General features: G+C 32.0%; 1 protein-coding gene across 1 annotated transcript in view; it reads right to left on the bottom strand.

Annotated features, from left to right (window-relative positions):
* LOC126883876 (uncharacterized) overlaps positions 1 to 20,887 on the bottom strand; it is a 123,221-nt gene extending 102,334 nt beyond the window's left edge. Inside the window, exons 1-2 of the mRNA XM_050649567.1 lie at positions 20,634 to 20,887; positions 2,238 to 2,310 (exon numbers count right to left, since the gene is read on the bottom strand). Of these exons, the coding sequence (XP_050505524.1) occupies positions 2,238 to 2,310; positions 20,634 to 20,676 (116 nt within the window). The 5' untranslated portion in view covers positions 20,677 to 20,887. The remainder of the gene's footprint in view (positions 1 to 2,237; positions 2,311 to 20,633) is intronic.
* Between the last annotated feature and the right edge of the window lie 1,948 nt (positions 20,888 to 22,835).

Here is a 22,835-nt window from a genome sequence, read left to right as displayed (position 1 = left end):
AGTTAAAAAGCAATGTTACGTAACGCGCTGTTTGAACCTCCCCCCCCGTATAACGCGCCGTAACGTTTTACATGGCTCCACTCCCCCCAACTTGCGTTACGTAATATTTGAAAGCTTCCAAAGTAGATTAAATTACACTTGGTACGATAAAAAAACTATCCAACGAATTCTTTGTTTTAATCTAGTAACACTCAAATATAAAAAAGTTTTATATCGATAAAACGAAACTTGCCAGCAAGCAATTCTAAGCATACAGGAATCATTTTCAAAAAATTTACCCTATTTTGATTATAATCGCTTCCTGTATCAAGATACTTTTATGTGGCACTCATTGTATTATTAATTTTCTTATCTTAATTGGCAACTAACATGTCAATCTCGACAAAAAAGTAGATCTACTAAATAAATTATTTTTCAAACTCTTTCAAACTAGTTTGACAAACAGTTTGAACTTTCAAACCTGTACGATTGACCAGTTTGAGTTGATTTGAATTATTTGTCAGAAGTATTGACTTGAGTTTGACTTAATTTCAAATCAAACATTAATTAATTTCATTGACTTGAAATTAAGTCAAACTCAAGTCAAGTTCAAACATTCAAGTCAAACTCGTGCAACTCTAGGAACACAACACCAATGGTTTATTGATGCCATATTTTTTGTCGATTGTCAAAATTTTTAAAAATAATTGATATTGCTAATTTTCTTTATATCAAATACAGGGTGAGTCAAAACGCATGTACATTATTTTCTCAGTAATTTTAAATGGAACACCCTGTTAGTTTTCGAGATATTTTCATTTTTTAGAGCAAATTATGAATAAGGCGTCTAAATTTTTCCAAATTGTAGGTAAACCATGACTGAATTGTCTAAAACTGACGGTTCATTATAATTGTTTGTGTATTGTGTTATTAAATAGTTAAGATGAATTTTACTGTTGATGAAATGGTAGTTATGATCTGGAATTGGGGGATTGCAATAAAAATGCGTTATTATCGGTAAGAATTTATCATAAACGATTCCCTGAAAGATTACAACCTACAACAGCAAACTTTAAAACACTAAGGATTCGTTTTTAACCGCACTGGTTCAGTTATGTATAAAAAACACGGCCGAACAAAAAGTACTGTAAGAGAGGAAAACGAAATAACTGTGTTGCTGGCAGTTACTAAAAATCAACATACAAGTATACGAAATATTCTCAAAGCAAACGAACTAATTTACTACTCTGTGCAAAGAGTTCTTGCAAAAAACAGAACGCACCCTTATTGTCCCTTACCGCATTTAATTGTACCAAGAATTAATTAAGGAAGATTCTGAAAAGAGAATATTATTATTTTGTGAATGGGCTTTAGATAAAATCAACTGAAAGGAAGATTTTTTCGATAATGTACTATTTGGAGATGAAGATACGTTTCATAAAAACGATTAAGTTAATAGGCATAACTTTATTATTAGGTTAGACACATAATTATTAATTTCCTCTAAAAAATGAAAATATCTCGATAACTAACAAATTTGGACATAGGCAATACTATATAAAAATTAAAGTACGGTAATGGTACTTTTAGATATTGATATAAAATACAGGGTGTTCCATTTAAAATTTCTGAGAAAAGAATATTTTTGACTCACCCTGTATTCGATATAAAGAAAATTAGAAATATCAACAATCTTAACAATTTTCACAATCAACAAAAAATATGGTACCAATAAACCTTAGCTGTTGTGCTTATTTTTATTTATACAGGGAGCCGAACTTGTTAGGATTTTCATATACAATTGGTTATAACTTTGTAAATACCCTGTATAACAAAACAAACCTTTATATTATTGTGATGGAGTAGTTAAGATGATCTCGAATATAAAATAAAATATAGGGTGTTCATTATAAAAAAAACATAAGTTTTGTCTGCCACTATGTTATCGAACACCCTGTAACATTCTACAACTAATTTTGTAATGTAAAGCTCATAGTTGGCTACAATCTTTGCTTTTATTGCTATCTATTACTATAGCGGATCTACTGAGCTTTATCACACTAATCAATCACCCTGTAGATATTATTGCATTATGCCAACACGAAAGAACAATTTAGATATAAAGATTATTCAATTATTTTTATAATATCAACACACTTCAAAATTAAATGAAAATTAATTTTTTTCACCAGGAATCTGCGGGTAAAATGATACCCATTATTTTATGGATCACCGTGTATATTACAAAAAACAATTACCTAGTGTTTTCTCTTCTTCTTCTTACTGTAGAATTAATGTGCTCACTGTTTATAAATTGTGAAGTCGCTGTAGCTAAAACAATAGAATGATATACATAGTAGTATAAAGAAACTCAATAAAAATAAAAATGAAAAGTTAAATTTTTTTACATAATACAGTATGCGGCAAAATAAACAGTACCTACTGAAATGAATATCGAAATGTTGATGATTATTTGTATATTCTTTTTCTCATGAGCATCTTTCAGTGCGTCACAGTTTTTCGATTTCTTTCTAACGCATTAAATTATATGTGACAGAAAAAAGGCACGTCTGCGATTAGAGACATTTATAACATTTATTCTGGTTGTCGATAGATGGCGCTATAATCGAAAAAAAAAATTATTTGCGAATTATATAATATATCTACGAATAAAATCTGTACAATTTATAGGACTATACAAATCAAAGAAAATACGATTTTATAAATGCAATAGATACAATTGATTTGTTTTTATGCCAAATGGCAAATACAATGTGACAACTGTCAGATTTAACTAAAATGTCATGTTAGAATAAATGTTATACATGTGTATTGTCACGGACTTACCTTTTTTTTATATCATTTGTGACGCACTGAAAAATGCTCATGAAAAGGACTTTATCTAGTACATGATATAGCCTTTCAAACATTATTCACGACGACGCACGTTCCCGATAAAACAGCTGTTAAAGATGCCCTCTGGCTAGTGGTGGATCTACGGGGAGGGAAAATAAGGAAGATTTCCCCCCTAACAAGGTCCAAAATTAAAGAAAAAAATTGTTTAAACATAAAAATATATTAGCTGATATGAAACCGTGACCGCAGAAAGACAAATTCAACCCAATAAACAGCTAGTTAGGAAAATTAAAGGAACTTAATGCCTATAAGTGATTATTTATGTCTTTAATGTAATCTAAGTTTATCTTTTTTATGTTGTTGGTTTGTTTTCCACCTAAGGCAAATTTCCGATCCCAAGGCAAATTTATAGATCCGCCACTGCCTCTGGCACGAAAAAATCTTTAATTCTAGTCCCAATTCCGAAATGGCAGACGGTGGATCTGTCTGACCCCTTCAGCATTCCCCATGTGTACGCATCTGGTGGCGTTAGTTCTGGTGAGTGGTAAGGCTACGGCTCCACGGGCGAGAAATTGACGCTAGCAGTAGCAGTAAAATGAACTTAAGGTTCCGCGGAACGGAGTGGGAAAAGCCGAACTGAACCGACTACGCACAAGTCCTGTAGTCGGTACAGTTCGGCTATTCCTATTCCGTTCCGCGGAATCTTAAGTTCATTTTACTGCTACTGCTAGCGTCAATTTCTCGCCCGTGGAGCCGTAGCCTAACTCCCAAAATAATCGCGCAGTATTCGAAGAGACGCCCTGACAGTGTTACAGGTTGTTCCGTCCTGCTAAAACCATTGTTGATTTTAAGCTTGGACCGTTTTTGTGACCTTTTCCGTATGACCGAAAATAGTACTCCACCATAAATTTTTTTTCTGCAAAACTGAGAACCATTCTGAAGCACCTAACATTATGACGACATTCACATACGTTATAACGAAGTTCGGAAACCACTCAGTACGTTTCGGCGCCTGACACATACAAATTTGAGGCATACGAATTTCAGTACTGTTTATTTTGCCGCATACCGTATATACGTTTTTTAATATATGGAAATACCTTTGCTAGTAAGTTAAAAAAATTCAGGCTCTTATGCAGGTATAAATGTTACCGATATATCCGTCATAGATTTATGCCGTGGGCTTTCCAGAAAAAATTATTTTGAATAATCAAAGCAAATAATTAATAGATGGTATTGTAAAAAAGTTCGAAAAATATATAAATTATAAATACGTGTTATTCTAAATTATACTGCTAGGAAGAAATTTAGGGCACTCGTGGGAGTGCCAACAGAAGTGAAAACTTCTTACGAAGCAGGCCCCGTCGGGTACACACTGTATCCCTCCTCCAACCATTATAACTTCGGTCGAACTTATACGCAATTCAACCTTTCTTCTTTTTGTCCACGGTACACAGAGAACCGGTATGCCGATTGTCGTCGCTAAATTTGGTTTCGGTCGCGCAGCACGTCACGTGGGAACCTAAAAGATATTTGCTTATTGTTTGGATGCATTATTTCGTATGTGGTGGCGTTGAAAGTGAATAGATTGAGGCGGTTTTAAAATATTAATTAAGCTGTTAACGATTGAAGTAATTCTATATTATTTTAGTTACAAATTGTTGTTTATTAGCATAACTGTGTATTTTTAAAACTATTATAATAGAACTATTAGTTTTATAGTAATTTATTAAAACCGAAACTATAATGCCATTTGAGGTGATATTATGCATGTGCAGAATACGAACATATATTAGAATGAGGGATATTAACAGAAAAAAGTTTTAAAAACTGCCAGAGATCCCTTGACAAAAAGATATCTAAATTTTCTAATTTTAAAAAATGATTTTATTAATAGATACTAATTCTAATATTATTAATAAAACTTTTCCCGCAAATTTGTTTTTTTAATAATATACATAATATGTATTATACAGTAGGATAAATGAAAGAATAGCTATGAACGAACATATAAAACACTCTGTATTTTCCTGTCACCGTGTCACACAAAAAATTGGCCAGCGCAAGTACATGTAATAATTATTATTACATGTATTTGCGTTGTATTGGGCAATTTTTTGTGTGACACGGTGACAGGAAAATACAGCGTGTTTTATATGTTCGTTCATGGGTATTCGTTCATTTTTCCGACTGTACATAGTATTAATATACATAATTGATTTAAAGTTAAACCAGGTTAAGAATCTAAAAATTTAAAGTGTGAACATTTTATACATACATATACAGAGTGGGCCAAGGAAAACAGTCCACCTCGATATTTGGCAGTATTTATTAGATTTTAAGGAAATGAAGAAACAGGTCGATTTTTAATCTAAGGGGCATACATTTTGACGGTACATACATCTGTCATTTGTCAACACCCTCCCTTCCATTTCCCCCACCCCTTATTTTTAAATAGGGAATACGGGTCGTGTGCTACCTCATTTGAAATGTTATTAAATTCTTTATTCAGTAATATTAACATTGACATAATTATTTATACAGGGTGTCCAAGAAAAATTATTTTGAATTAAATTAATTGACACAAAAAGAAGAATGTATACAATTTATTTAAATCAAAATACATTCTACTACTGACAGAAAACAGAGAAAAATGTTTATTTGATAAATAAATGTTGTTTTTCGCTTAAATTCAATATTCAACCTACCAAGAGGCAGATGGGTCGCAGCTTGAATATTGAAATTAAGCGAAGAGCAATGTTTATTTATCAAAAAACATTTTTTTTTGTTTTGTGGTAGCAGTAGAATGTATTCTGAATTAAATAAATTACATACATTCTTCTATTTGTGTCAATTAATTTAATTAAAATATTTTTTTCTTGAACACCCTGTATAAATAATTATGTTTATGTTTATATTACTGAATAGAGAATCGAGTAACCTTTTAAATGAGCTAGCACACGACCCCTATTCCCTATTTAAAAATAAGGGGTGAGGGGAGTGGAAGGGAGGGGGTTGACAAATGACAAATGTATGTACCGTAAAAATGTGTCCCACTTAGATCAAAAATCGACCTGCTTCGTCATTTCCTTAAAATCTAATAAATACTGCCAAATATCGAGGTGGACTGTTTTCTTTGGCCCACTCTGTATATGTATGTATATTACAGTCTAATAAAATGTTCGCACTTGAAATTTTTAGATTTCTAACCTGGTTTAACTTAAAATCAACATTTTTCTATTTTGTAAATAAAATTTGAAAGTCATCAAGTAATTGGTTCTATTCATCTAAAACTTCAAATTTCTTAATTGATTTGTGGTTAAATTTTTATTTTTAGTCAAATATTTTTCAACAATCTAGAATAACAGTAAGTAGACACAATTTTATGTGAAACATTTTTACAGACCCAGCAGTAAAGTGAATGTTTATATTATTTCTGTTTTATTTTTTTAATATACTATGATGAATGTTTATTGGACAACAGATACCTAAAATCTTTATTTTTCAACGGAAATTCATGTTTAAATTAAATGCACATTGGAAAATGACAGTAAAAAGAATATACAATACAATTTCTTATTTAAAAGGCAATGATAGGTACATAATTTTAAAATTCAAACAATATTGCCGCTTCATTTAGCATTGCCGGATGAAAATTAAGGTTCCCATATGACGTCACGCGTTCGCCTTCCATGCGTGCGAACATACCGGTTCTCTGTGTACCGTGCTTTTTGTCTAGACATGACTCTGCGTCTGTTTTTCAATGTGCCTCCAGTAGGTTGTCATTCCGGAACGCATATTTACAGATGCTCCTATACTACGGCACCAGAGTGCTGAAATCGGTTAGCCTTTGAAATACACTATTACGCTACAAACCCTCATTGATTTCGGCACCTATTAAATTATAAGACATCTATTAAATTTTGGTGCCGGGGCCTAAGTTTTTATTGCAATTAATATTATTGTAAGTGTTGTATATTTATATTTCAATTGATTGCTTGAAAAACCGGAATAGAAATGTCTTTCGAAATGTCGAAATTTTTAATAGAAATGTCTAAACTGCAATAAACCTAGAATATTTAAAAATGTGTTTTTTGACCCTAACCCGAGAAACAAATTAAACAAAAATTATAAAAAAACGCCATTGAATAAAAAAGAAATAAATGTTTTTTATTTTTATTTATTTATAGTTACAGATATAATTACTCGTATATAGTGCGTCCATAAAGTATCGCATACATTCGTTATTAGCTAAATAAACAACATTATTAGAAATTACCGAAACAGGCCGACTTTTGATTTTAATTTATGATATTTGGCATATATATCATACTAGTGACGTCATGCGTCTGGACGTGATGACGTAATCGTAATCGATGATTTTTTAAAGGAGAATAGGGGTCGTGTGCTAGCTCATTTGAAAGGCAATTCAATTCTCTCTTCAACAATATAAACATTAACATAATTATTTATACAGGGTGTCCAAATTTTTTTTATATTAAGTAAAGTAAATATATTATATTAAGTAAATATTGCCTTTTGGCTTAAATTAAATGTTCAAACTGTCAAGAGGAAGGTGAGTGGCAGCTTAAACATTGAATTAAGCAAAAGTAATGTTTATATTTGAAACAAACAATTTATTTCTGTTTTCTGACAGCAGTAAAATGTATTTTAAATTGAATAAACTACGCAAAGACTTCTTTTTGTGTCAATCAATTAAATTACACCCATTGAAAAATGGAAAAATAGACAAACATTGTCCTTCGTTCACATGCAGTTGAGTATATAGTATGGTGCAAATGAAAGGAATAAATTCGTTATTTCGTAAACCGGCAAGTCGATTTTTATTTTTAAATTGTGATATTTTGGCATATATATCACACGAGTGACGTCATCCATCTGGGCGTGATGACGTAATCCATGATTTTATTCCTTTTCCATGAGGTTATTCAATTCTCTATCCAGTAATATAAACATTAACATCATTATATAAATATACAGGGTGTCCAAAAACAATTTTTATATATTAAATTAATTGACAAAAAAAGAAGACTGTATATAATTTATTTAATTCAAATATATTTAATACTGTCAGAAAACAAGAAGATTTTATTGAAAATTATGAAAAATAAACATTGCTTTTCGCTTAAATTAAATGTTCAAACTTCCAAAAAGCAGGTGCCTAGCGGGAGGTGGCTTAAATGTTAAATTTAAGCGAAGAGCAATGTTTATTTTTCAAACTAACATTTTCTTTCTATTTTCTGATAACAGTAAAAACTATTTTGAATTTAATAAATTACATACATTCTTCTTTTTTTGTCAATTAATTTAATTTAAAAAATTGTTTTTGAACACCCTGCATAAATAATTATGTTAATATTTACATTACTAAATAGAGAATTGAATAACCTTTCGAATGAGCTATCACACGACCCCTATTCTCATTAAAAAAATCATTGAATATGTCATCACGCCTAGATAGATGACGTCACTCATGTGATATATATGCTAAAATATCATAATTTAAAAATAAAAATCGACCTGTTTCGGGATTTTCCCTTAATGTCGCCGGTTTACGAAAGAACGAATTTATTCCTTTCATTTGCACCATACTGTATGTGCTAAAAACACGGACAAAAGTATCAAAAAAAGTGTGTTTGTCGTATTTTGAGCATTTTCTTGTCTGAAAATGGCATACGTGATCCCGTTATTAGAATTAGCAAATAAAAATTATCAAAAATTCTTATTTATGGTCATGCAGTTGAGTTTGTGAGCTAAGAATATGGAGAAAACACAAACATGGGTTTTTTCGAATTTGCAGGATGTTTTGGAAAGAAAATGGCAAATCTAATGGTGGGGGAGTTCAAGCGGAAAGTTTTGCAGTTACTCGAATGCGTCAAAAAACACAAGGGGAGAAACCTTGTACCCTGTAAGTGCACGCCTTCCAATGGACTCTTAATACAGGGGAGTTCGTTAAGGGGGTCCGAAAAAAAAAGTATCCTTAGAAGAACTCAAAATAGTCAGATTAGGATAAGGTAAGTTAAGTACATACAGAACAATGTATATTTCAAAAATCTGACGACCTAAGAGGGCGTAAGGGAATGAGTGAGTCACAAATTTTCACAGAAAAAGCGAATATTTCGTGAAATCGACGTCAGATCGAAAAACTGAAAAATACGTATTCAATATTTTTCAAAAATCTATCGAATGATACCAATCACGACTGTCCAAGGTGAGGGGTAACTTTAAAATTTTAAATAGGAGTCCCCATTTTGTATTGCAGATTTGGATTCCTTAAGGGGATCGGTGCAAACTATCGGCTGCAATGCTATTTACATGGATTAATTTTTTTGAAATCCTGAGAAAACCAATAAGTATTTTTGAAAAATTTAAACGCAGAATGAAAGATTACTTTATTACCGAGGGTCTAAAGTCCCTAAAAACTTATATAATGTTTATTTTAATAAGTAACAGGGGTGAAAAACTAAAAGAAAATTTCGTCTGATTTTTAATTTTAAATATCTCATTCAAAAGAATATTTTTATTTATTCTCAGGGACTTTCTGCCCTCGGTAATAATTTAGTCTTTTATTTGCGTTTAAATTTTTCAAAAATATTTATTACTATTCTCAGGATTCGAAAAAAATGAGGACCATGTCGGTGGTAATATTTTCCAAATCGAACATTCGCTATCTTTGTCCTACAACGCACTCAATCGAACAAAATGTGCTGAGAAGACAGTGATATTTTTAGGTATTTGACACGGCTTCAATAGTATATTAAGTATGGAGAACGGTAAGGGTTTTATACCGATCGAAGACAATTGTTTGGAGGAGGAGCGGAGCGACGACTACAATTATTGTCTGAGATCGGTTACCCTTAACGTTCGACATGCTTATAACGTTTTTTGCACGATTGATACCATTATAAATTATAAAATTAAACATTTTCGTCATATTGACTAGTTTCATCCATTTTATCAAGATAGATACTTTGGTTGTTAGGTAGTAACTAGGGTGCATAACAACAATGGAGAATTGAGTTTTTATTTAGTTGTCAATAATTTTAAGTACAATTTTGATTATTATAAATTAAAATATGAGCGAAAGTGAATTTGAAGAAATTGAACTGGCTTGGGAAGAAGGGTGTTCCGCAATTATTCCCGAAAAATCCAAAATCCGTTATCAAAATACTTACCAAAGTTTTAAAAAATGGTGCGAAGGCAAGAATTTAAGAATCGAAGAAAAGACTCTATTGGCATATTTCTTTCAAAGACATATGCAGTTGAAAGCTCCTGGAAGCCTCTGGGCAGAATATTCAATGATTAAATCCACCGTTTTTCTTTATGATGGCATTGATATTTCCAAATTTTTAACTTTGATCGCGTATTTGAAGAGAAAAAATGTTGGCTATAGGCCTAAGAAAGCGAGCATTTTTACACGGGAGCAATTGGAAAAATTTCTGATGGAAGCACCGGATGAAGAATTTCTAGTTCACAAGGTAATATAAGCTAGTTTAGGTAAAAGAAATACTCTAATGAAGATTTTTTCATAATTTGTAGGTCGCAATGATATTGGGAATATCTGGTGCCTGTAGAAGAGAAGAATTATATAATATTACTATCAATGACATCCAACAAACCGATGGTTTAATGATTGTTAAAGTACCCAATACAAAAACGAACATCCAGCGTACTTTTACAGTCGTTAAGCCCAAACAAGTGGGATTTCATTAAATAATTTAACAAATTGTACCATAAGTTTTAATATTAATAAATAATTCGTTAGGTTTCTTTATTCTTTCAAAAAATAAATTAGAATTAAGAGATTTTTTAACTCGACGGTAAGTGAATTACTTACCGTCGAGTTGGAGTACTTACTGCCGAGTTGGATTACTTACCGTCGAGTTGCTAGTAAATGTCACCTACTGACGTAAAATCTGTCACGAAACAGTCAAAAATGATCAATCGTGCAAAAAAATATTTTGAGTTGTTTATTAAATAATATTGATAGTGTATTTGATAAATAATTGGTTTAAGACGTGAAATTAATAAAAAGTTATTTATTGTTTAATTATGGAAGATACCAAGCAGAGAATACACCAGGATATATATTCTGCGATCCCAGTATTTTGTTGTTAAAGATGTTCAATATTTAATCTAAGCGTTCCATAGTAACAATATATCATTAAAAAAATCACTTTATCACTTTTCTCCTTTTCTCGATTAAGAATTAGTTTTGATTGCATAGTATATAAATTAATATATTCATTGAATACACACAATACTTAGTGAAAAAAATATCATATTAATTAACTAAATTAATAATTTAGCAATTATACAAGTAACAGTTATCCAAAAACATTCAAAAGTCATCTCTAAGTTAATGGTTACAATGTCATTGTCAAGTAATGTTTATATACTGTAACAATAAAACGAGCAATTCGTATTTATATACGACTTTATTATACCCCATTCCACGAATATACGACCCTCTTGGATTATCGTGACAACGAATATTTTACTGTGCAAAATATGAAGAACGAGAGTTAATTGCAAATTATATTGTTGTTTATTGGAGTAATTATTAGAGCAAAATACTTTCGTACTTCTTATGTTGCACACTAAAATATTCGTTGTCGCGATAATCCAGAGCAGTCGTGGTATATTCGTGGAATACACCATAACTTATTTATACAAGTTTTATTTTACAAACTCTAGCTTAAACTAAACTCTATTTATAAAATTCGCTCCTATATAAACACCAGCCGTTATTTCTCGAAGATTCTGCCCATCTCTAGTTATTGTCGCAACATTCGGAGAATTGCTCGTCTTCCGCCCCGCTGCATCGCGTCTTATCAAGAAAGATCGATGTGGATCTGCGTGTGTGGAGATGGGACCTGTTATACGAGGGTCGGTCAAAAGTAACCTTTTGTTCCAATACATATCTATACCAGTGAGAATTTTATTAAACGTAATTTGCCGTGTAAAGAAAGAAAAATTAGGGATAGACGTAAAATATTTGCGCCTGCGCTCGTAAGTAAAAATAATTAACTTTTATTCGAGACATTTTTTCGAACTATGGATAGATGGCGCTATAATCGGAAAACACGATTGTTGAAAATGGAAAATTAAATTAAAAACTCAAAAATCCCCACTAAAATCAAAAATTTAACTTTTTTTGGTTTTAGGACCTAATCTTCACAACCCAACAGGAACCCATAACGCTCGAGTAACTGCAAATTTAGGATACTTGCCTCTTATACTACAACGTTACCATTTAAAAGGACGAAAAAAAAATACACAAAAAATAAAGTTACACCACTTATGTAGGAAATATACCACATGTTACCTACATAACCAAATTTTTTTTGAAAAAAATTCGAATATTTTTCCTGACCTTAATTTTAGACCAAAAAGCTAAACAAAATCAGTGTTTGTGAGCATGAAAATGTATGTTCATGAAATGTTTCCGATTGTTTAAAGCAAAGGATTACTTAGGGTTTTTTTTTGAAAATTACATTTTTGGCGCTAGCAAAAGAATCTAGTCGTTCATATGGAATATTATTTTATAAACAAAATATTTTAACAATAAAAGGCCATTAACCATCTCTTGTGATATTTTATGTATATATGTCTGTAACTGAAATAAATAAGATATTTTTAAACCCGTCTTGTAGATTTAACAATATCTTTTCTTAAGATCGTCTTGTTTTGAAACCACATTTAAAATGTGTTTCTTCTTAAATTATCTGTGAATGACTCTGCGACCTTCATAAGAATCGGAAGCATATTGACTTCTTCGTATTATGACCTTTAATTAAGCGATTATTTAAAAGATTTTACCATAATTAATTAATATTCAATCGTTGACAATACATATTATATCGCACACTCCTGTTTGCTGATTAAAGAAGATCCATCGTGAATATTTATCAATAAAAATATGATTAAGGTATTTTAACTTTTTTGGCATTTACTTCGTTGTTAGTTATAATAGTTCAGTGAAGATCATGTCTACAAATTCATAATTTTACTAAAAATCCAGCTAAGGAGCGAGCACAGAGGTGGAATTATTAAAAAATGTGTTAATAATTAATACGCCTGGATCCCGCGTAACAAAAAATATGATTTAGCAAGTTGAAAATTTGTTAGTAGCTTAACGGTATCTAATCGGACAAACTTTGATGTATGGGAACACTGGAACAGGGAAAGTTTTAATTGTGGAACAGGTTACAGGTTTCGAAGGTCAGACTACGAAACGTTCCATGTATTTTGTCGGACAGAACTTCCAATTGATTTGTTACCATATCGGTAAACTCTCATGCAAAAATCAGACTGCTATTTGTTACCAACATAATTACTGTCATTTGAAATGTTCTACCTGTCGGACTTATAAAACGCCCAATATATTTGTCAGACAAACATTTTTTCATATATTATAATATAAAGATTGCTATTGAATAAACTTGAAAACAACCTGCTAGTTTTCACAATCATAAATTTGTCAGGATGACACGTTCCACAATAGTGAATTTGCACATCTTTTTTATTACATAATAATGTTCAGTTTTGTTTAAAACTTAGATTTCCAAAATTTCACCCTTCAAAAACTCATAATAATTTAGAAGTACAAGTTTAAAATCTTCTGTGTATTAAAAATAGTTCAAACGAACCGTGACGTCACATAGTTATACTTGATTTAAGTTTATGTTTATGGTTATGTTTATATTCTTCTTCTTCTTTAGTTTATTGGCCTCCACCTACTTGGGTATTGGGCCAGCTCGTCGTCGCGGAATAAGGAAAAAATATTTATATTTTAATGAAATTTATCGTAAGTCATTGTTATAATATTAATATACCAGTTTGTTGAGATTGGAGTTTGATACAGTTTTTGAAGAGATAGTATTTATATATTTTTTAATCTTCTATGTATTTAAAATAGTTCAAACGATCAAAAATACTTGTGACGTCACATAACTGTACTTTTCACTGACGTTTACAATGTCTAATAAATATGCTTCTTTTTATGAGCATTTTTCAGTGCATCACAAATGATAGAAAAAAAGGTAAGTCCGTGATAATATACATTTTAGTGACATGACATTTTAGTTAAATCTGACAGTCGTCAAATTTTATTTGCAATTTGGCATAAAAACAAATTAATTCTGTTTATTACATTTATAAAACGGTATTTTCTTTGATTTGTATAGTCTTATAAATTGTACAGATTATATTCGTAGATATATTATATAATTCGAAAATAATTTTTATTTCGATTATAGCGCCATCTATTGACAACTAGAATAAATGTTATAAATGTCACCGACGAAATGTAATCACCGACGTGCGTTTGTTTTTGTCACAGGCAATTTAACGCGCTATAAAGAAATCGAAAAACTGTGAAGCACTGAAAGTTCCTCATGAGAAAAAGCATACATACAATCTTGTTTACTTTGTTGGTGCAGAATGTTAATATATAACAATATGACGTCACGACGCGTTTTGGGCTAGGTACTATAATTATTTGAATTTAGAATCGTCTTTAGGGGCCAAACGGAACTCAAAAACAACTTTTTTTTATCTTTGATACATGTTTTAAATTATGTTCTGTTGTGATTTATAACATTTTTTTCGAATTTAAAATTTTATGCAAGTTCCCTATTAAAATCACGTCCCACAATTAAAACTTCCCCTGTTCCAGTGTTCCCATACATAAAACTTTGTCCGACTAGACACCGTTAAGCTATTAACAAATTTTCAGCTTGCTTTTAATCAGTGGCGGCTCGTGATTTTGACAATAGGGGAGGCTATACCTAGCTCTAAAATATCTAGACAAATTTGCACTAGCAAAAAAATGCGCCAAAAAATGTAATGTAAGGCCCCATTTTTTGACCATTTTTATTTACATTTTATAATATCATCATAATTCATAATTTCATAATATCATATCATTTTAAAAATAATTAGTCTAATTGTAAAAGTTTAATACCAAAGTTTGTGTCGTTTAATTGTTAACAATTCCATCGATCTTTGTAAATAGATATGCATATCAAAATAATAGACTAAGAGCCGCTATAGGTGAAATTTCTTAATCATTTTAGGCACGATGGAACCCTATAACTTAAATAGTAGAACCTAAAAGAAAACGTTTGAACACTGTGCCGTCACTTTTCAGTGGCACATGCGTCGACAGTGGCGCATCAAACTTTCCACTTATGGACGGAATAAATAAATTAAAAGTTACCCTCCCTTACTAACAGAATTAATTTTTTTTATTTTTTTAAGTTCTATGTCATTAACACATAGGATTCAGCGTAATAACCTAACCTAACCTAACCTAACCCACCACCCCCTTCCCCCTGCCCCCACCGTCAAAAACTTCATTTTTCGTTTTTATTTTTTTTTTGGTGGGATGCAATCAATTTTAAAATTTCAAAAAATTCACACGCATAGCTGAGGCTTTTATAAAACATGCCTATTTTTTATAGACCCATAGGTAGAGTGTACATAACCTCAAAAAATTAAAAGAAATTTTTTTTTTCAAAAAAGCGTATAACTTTTTTTGAGGAATAGCTGCAGGTCTAATTTTTCTTAATTTTGTGTGTTTTATCAAACACTATATTTTTAATTTTTTTCAGATTTTTCCGTAAGCCTCCCCACCTTCAAAAATCCGAAAAACTGTTTTTTGGGGGTTTTGGGGGATATTCCCTATTTTATAGAGTTCATAATATATCAAATCAATTTTATTTTTATAGGTTATATGTAACTTGAAGTAACTGAGTCCTTTAGAATATTTAAAAATCAGAAAAACACGTTCAAACCCCCCAAAACCCCCTTAAAAAACAGGCTTTTGGATTTTTGAAGGTGACCAGCGTTACAGAAAAATCTGAAAAAAATTAGAAATGTAGTGTTTGATAAAATACACAAGACTAAGAAAAAATTAGATCTGCAGCTATCCCCAAAAAAAAAGTTATATACTTTTTTCCAAAAAAAAAATTTTAAATTTTTTTGAGGTTATGTAAACTCAACCTACAGGTCTATAAAAAAAGACGTGTTTTATAAAAGCCTTAACTATGCTTGTGAATGTTTTGAAATTTTAAAATTGATTGCATCCCACCAAAAAAAACCAAAAAATAAAGTTTTTGATGGTGGTGGCAGGGAGAAGGGGGTGGTGGGTTAAAATTACGATGAATCTTATGTCTTAATCACATAGAACTTAAAAAAATGAAAAAAATTAAATTCTTGTAATGAGGGAGGGTATTTTTAATTTATATATCCCGTCCATAAGTGAAAAGTTTGATGCGCCACTGTAGACGCATGTGCCACTGAAAAGTGACGGCACAGTGCTTAAACGTTTTCTTTTAGGTTCTACTATTTAAGTTATAGGGTCCCGTCGTGCCTAAAATGATTACGAAATTTCACCTATAGCGGCTCTTAGTCTATAAATACAGATTTGAAGTTTTGCAGTTCATACAGGTTGAAGGTTCACATTTTTTCAGATACTCAACTGAATTTTTTGAATTCTAAACGCGGCCTACTGCGAATCCAAAAACATGATAAATTACCGATATTTTGCTTTGCGTTACAAATATCGGAAAAAGTTATTTGAACAAGTTGTTCCAAATATTATTTAACCCCAAATACCAAATTTCATAACAAAATTCGCACTTAGTTTTTTCATTATTTTTAGTCAGGACCCTAAAATTCGTTGTCCCGAGATGCACGCAACGGCAACGGAGCCGAGAAGCTAATTAGCCTCCGTTGGTAAATCTCCGGGCAGCGTATGATGGCACCGTAGCGTAGATACCACTGTTAGGAGACCGGGTCTCCTTAAACGCCTGCTGCGCTGCGCGGAGCATTAGCAACGGAGGGTGGCCGGCTTCTCGGCTCCGTTCATGCATCTCGTGATAATCCAGGGTCCTGCCTACCATAATAATAAAAAAACTGAGACGCAATCATGCGTTCTAATGCTAATGCTCCGTGCGTATGGATATTTAGTGATAATATGGAATTTACACGTTGTATAATAGTGAGAGTGCTTGTTGTTTTTCGCAATTCAAGATAAACAAAACAGTGTAGCGTGTGTAAAAAATTTATGGGGAGGCTAAGACTCCCTTGCCTCCTCTGACGAGCCGCCACTGCTTTTAATCAATTTTTTTTGGTACGCGGGATCCAGAAATATAACTACAATAAGTAGGATTGGAAATATTTTATTAAGTCATGACTTTTAATAGAAAATCATTTAAAACTACAAACAATTTCCAACCTGTAAGTTGACACATCAATAAAATATTTTTAATCTTATAATTCAAGTTAATTTCCAATATTAATAATAGGTCTGGATCCCGCGTATGAAAAAAAGTTGATTAATAGCAAGCTGAAAATTTATTTTAATAGCTTAAGGGTGTCTAGTCGGACAAACTTTGATGTATGGGAACACTGGAAGAGGGGAAGTTTTAATGGTGGAACAGGTTAAAAATTTGGAACGTCAGACTACGAAAACGTCCCATGTATTTTGTCGGACAGAACTTCCAATGAATTCGTTACCCTTTCATTAAACTGTCCTTCAAAAATCAGACTGCTATTTATCATCAACTGGGCATTTTAATGAGTGGAGCACGTAGAACATGTCAAATGACATGAATTATGACAGGTGGCAAATAGCAGTCTGATTTTTACATGAGAGTTTAATGACAGGGTAGCAAATCAATTTGAAGTTCTGTCCTACAAAATACATGGGACGTTTTCGTGGTCTGACGTTCCAAATTTTTAACCTGTTCCACAATTAAAACTTTCCCTGTTCCAGTGTTCCCATTCATCAAAGTTTGTCCGACTAGACACCCTTAAGCCATTAACAAATTTTCAGCTTGCTGTTAAACCTTTTTTTCATACGCGGGATCCACAGCTATAATTGTATTACGGATCACCGTACAGTTGTCATTTGATGATGTTAACTAACACTTTTCTTTTTCAAAATAAAACAACCAGTACCAAGAACAAGTGGATGACTGACGAAATATTAGAGATGATGGAAAAACGCAGGTAGTGTGAGATCAAACAGGACCAAGTAGGGTACCGAAAGAATCACAGCAAAATTCGTAAAGAAATTATAGCGGCAAAGGAGATCTAGATGACTACACTTTGCACCGAAGCTGAAAATCTATATTATATACTCGACGGCAGCTTCAATTTCCACAAGAAAATTAAGGAAATTAATGGGATCTTCCAAAAACCACTCACTGGTATACAGGGTGTTTCATTAATAATAATTATTGTCCATATAATAACTGAAGAAACCTTAACACAAAACACGAAGATTTAACCTAAAACACTTAAATAAAATGTGGTTCCTTACTGATGTACAGGGTGTTTTAAGTAAAAATTTAAAAACTATTTTTGCTCAGCATTTTTAAACTATCTGACGTATCGTTTTCATACTTGGCAGGAAATATAGGTACTGTACAAACTACCGAATTATGTTAAACAAACGTTTATGGCTATTACCAGAGGGGTGCGGCGTGGGAAAGTGAATGGTTGACCCTTTTCAAATTCTACTCTACTGGTGGAATTGCTATTTTAGTCCAGTATTTGGATTCTCCAATACTTTTTATGATAATAATGTACTCTTCATTCGTAACGATAAAGTCATTAGTTTTTGAGATATTTGAAGTTGAAAATGCAACGGCACAGCTATTTTGGTTAATAAATATATTGTGCCCCTTCATTTTTAACTTCAAATATCTCGAAAACTAATGATTTTATCGATACGAATGAAGAGTTAGTTATGTACATAAAAAGTGTTGGAGAATCGAAAAATTGCACTAAACTAATAATTACGCCAGTGGCGTAGAACATGGGAAGGGTCAACCATTCATTTTCGCCTCTGGTATGTGAATTTTTAAAGTGCTATTAATACATCAAAACTTTATTATTTATATGGCCATTTCGCCGATTCAAGTTCATATAATAGCCAACCCAAATTACACGGCACAAAGTAGTGGGTCAGGATTTAGACAGAATTTTATCGCTCGGTATGGAATCTTGACGGGACGAAAAGCGTATTTGGCGTGATTAAAAAATCGTGACGCAAGTGGTAACATTGCGGTATACCGTAATATACGTATTTAGACACTTATTATTTATTTATATTATATTAAATTAATAATAAATTATAATGTTTGTATGTATCAACAAATCATAGGTACGTTGTTTACATTTGAGTTTGACAGATCCGTCAAAGTCAAACTAAATTTTAAAATATTAATAAAATATAAATATCATTTTTGATATCGAATTTAATTACATATTATATAAAATAGGTACCTATATAGAATGTTTAAAAATACACTTTGTGTACTTGTAGTTTGAAAGGAGCTAATTAGCAATTAATGTTAAAAAGGTTATGTTTACATTTTTGTATACCTCATTTTAACGGGAGTAAATGGAAAATGGACTCTTCCATCATCTATTTCGAATCTAATTGAATGTAATCGAATCGAATGTATAAAGCTTTTCATCGATTGTCATTTGTTTCGAGCTTCTGTCATGTGTCACATAATATTAATATATCTACACCATACTTTGGTTTGTATCATTGTTATATACCAATAACGCATGACGTAGATATATTAATATCGTGTGACACATGACAGAAGCTCGAAACAAATGACTGTGAATGAAAAGCCCTATTGGGACCGTGCAAGTTCGGCAAAGCGACACCTAGTTTCTACGCTCGGAAACATTTTTCGCACTTTTAATTATACTATTGGCCAATTATATTATATCTGGTTACTGGATAATTGTCAAGGCCATAGTTCAAAAAAATAATAAGAAGAAAAAATAAGATTCAGGTTATGTTATTAAAACGTAAACAATTGTATGTAGTAAATAAAATTAGTTATTAAAATGCAGTACTGCAAGCAAAATAGAATTAATTAAATTTACCTTTATATAATAATTGCATATAATATCAATATTGTGGAGCAATATATAATTTTTCTTCTTCAATGACAGTAGGTATGAAATTTAAGTCAATTTGACAATTTCAATTGACAATATGAATTATTTAAGAAAGTTACAATATTTCTCCGCTATTCGCTCAAGATCGTTTCTCGTATCCCCTCCAAGTACTTGCACACCGCGAATAAGAAGTAAATATTCACTTCTGTCGGCACTTTGCAAGAGCAACGCTCTCTTTTTTTTTTTTTCAAAACCAGGCGAACAACCCTATTTTTTGTTGTTAATTAATGCTTACGCCTTAAATTGATATGTTAAAAAATTGCATCTAATTTGTAAATGCCGGTGAACTACCACCAGAGTTACTGCAACTAATTTATGTATTAAAGACGCTATCTTCTAAAGCAGGGGTGGGCAAATACTTTTAAGCGCGGGCCAAAATGACATTTTCAAAATGTCTCCCGGCCCGGAAGACTATACCCTGAACGTACGCTGTTCACCCGCCAATCTTTTTGGTGGAGACTTTTCCACGCACTCCCGAAGAAATTTTTTGGACACAAATGATATAAGTATCATTTTAAAGCATTTAGACAAAGAAATTTGATGAAGAAGAATTTTTCAACGGGCCGGATAAAGTAAGCAAAAGGGCCGGATCCGGCCCTTGGGCCGGCTTTGTTCTAAAGGTTAAAAATGTGAATTTAAACAAACTTCTGCCGTCATAAATATAGCTATTTCTGTTTCTAAATGCGCAGCCAAATGTTTCAAAATAATAACTGTGCTGCATATCAATTAGATATTTGTTTATTTACTAAAGATCTTGATCAGAGTTACTACTTACTTACCTATAAATAGGCAAAACCACAACAATAGATCACAGGCTTTCATATTTAAACCGAATCTTTGAATACATACACTTCACAATCTTTCCTCAGAACACAAAACTAAATAGCACCAACTGGTACTGCAAGGAAGAGACCGTGCGGTTAGTTTACGTTAGTTCATATCGCTTTACTTATTGTTTATAACAGATTATAGTTGTTTCTTATTTTTAATTACCACTTCCAGTTCCAGTTCAGAACAAGTCGCGATTGGAGCGAACGATCAACAACTAACCAACAAACAGGACAGAGACGGACCTTTGGGAGCAATTTGGAAAATCCATTTTGGAATTTACAAGTTTACTTACCGCAGTGATACAGATATTAACATACGGTTCATTTCATAATGCAACTTGATAAGAACGGGAATTTGTTGCTAAATATACAGCGAAATCTCTTTTAAAACACTAAAAATGAAATTGTCTGCATACTAAGGAACAACCTTAGATAATATCAAAGACGTCACCGTAATTATAATTTTGTGAGTTAAGTTCTGTTGTTGTAAATTTCAAAACAAGAATAAAAAACCGCTAAACGCCGTAAAAATGAGTGGCGCATACAATATTCCAGCTACAAAAGATCTGATATGACTATTACGTGGCGCGAAATGTATTTTCATTTTGATGCAAAACAAAATTCTAGTTTTAATGTAAAAGATTTTTTCATAATATTTGCTCAATTAAAAGTACACGAGCCACAAAAGAGTAACTTTGGTACAGTTTGAATATTGAAACTCTTTTGTGGCGCGTTTACTTCAAATTTAGCAAATGTTATGAAAAAATCTTTTAAATTAAAACTAGAATTTTGTTTTGCATCAAAATGAAAATACATTTTCGCGCCACGTATTAGTCATATCAGATCTTTTGTAGCTGGAATATTGTATGCGCCACTCATTTTTACGGCGTTTAGCGGGTTTTTATTCTTGTGTCAGGAGTTTTTCAAAGTTATTTATAAATTAAATGTATGAAGTTGAATGCAATGTTTCTCGATTACACGTTAATATTTATAAATGGTCGCCTTTGTCGCATTACCTCCCAAATGATCTAGTGTCCATCGAATGTACACTAGATTTTTTTCTATTCGAAATAGATTGAAAAAGATATTGGGATGGCCGGTAAATAAACTCGGATTACCATTGCCAGATCAAATTTAGCGTCGTAACCACTGCAACTACATAAACGGAATAATCGTTAATTGGATTATACTTTTGTAGCTTAATAACTTCTAAACGGCTTAACCGATTTTGATCCCTAAACATGAGTTTGAAACATGTTGACAAGTAATATCTGATGCATCGAAGATCAAGTAAGATAACTGAAGCTATTACAGGAATTATTGAGCTTGAAAAACCGTTTTTCCCGTAGATAATAGATTTGATCATACTTATGAAGCCTATTACTTAAAAATTCAAATTTTCCCGAATATGAGGTATATACCGTTAGATTTGTCTGGAGTCCTTCTACAAATGCTTAGTTATTGGCGCAATTTGTAGGTTGAAATTTTGAGTAATTGTAGAAAAACCAAAATTTTCAAAGTTTAGTTTTTCAGTTTTTCGGCTACACTGAGCCGAGTATATGTCTGATCCTGACAGCTTATACACCAGTTGAAAGCTTAACTCAAAACTATTGATTTTGTGTATTTGAGGTTCTCCTGTCTCTTGTTGAACCGAAGATATATACCCCCAAAAAATATGCCGTTTTGTACCTACCAAGTTCTATAGCTGGCTTATGGGTGGTCAAAAGTCACAAACTACACCGGTTCTGAATCGGCCCTGACCCCCTCTTCAAACACAGAAAAAAAATAGATCGGTTTAACTTTTCCACACACATACATACATACATACATATGTACATACATACATACATACATACATACATACTATCATATATAGTACATACATATCCACAAATATTTTCCCTTTTTTAAATAGAAATTGAGTCATATTTCTGAGCTCGGTAACTATTGAATGGTATAACCGATTTTCAAAATTAGACATGCGTTGGAAAGGTAATGATCAGTACTATTAGAGGCCGCAAAGGTGGACTTAAACTTTCGAAATTTTTGGGAGTTTTTTGGACTAGAACGAAAAACAGACCCTAAATAGGAAGGGCCGTAAAATCCACACCCTTGGACCAAAATGGATGATTGACATATGAATGGGTGAGT

Source organism: Diabrotica virgifera, chromosome 4 (genome assembly GCF_917563875.1).
Source record: "Diabrotica virgifera virgifera chromosome 4, PGI_DIABVI_V3a".
In the NCBI taxonomy this organism is placed as follows: Eukaryota; Metazoa; Arthropoda; class Insecta; order Coleoptera; family Chrysomelidae; genus Diabrotica; species Diabrotica virgifera.
The sequence above is the reverse complement of the archived record's forward strand: the minus strand, read 5'-3'. Positions and strand labels throughout refer to the sequence as shown.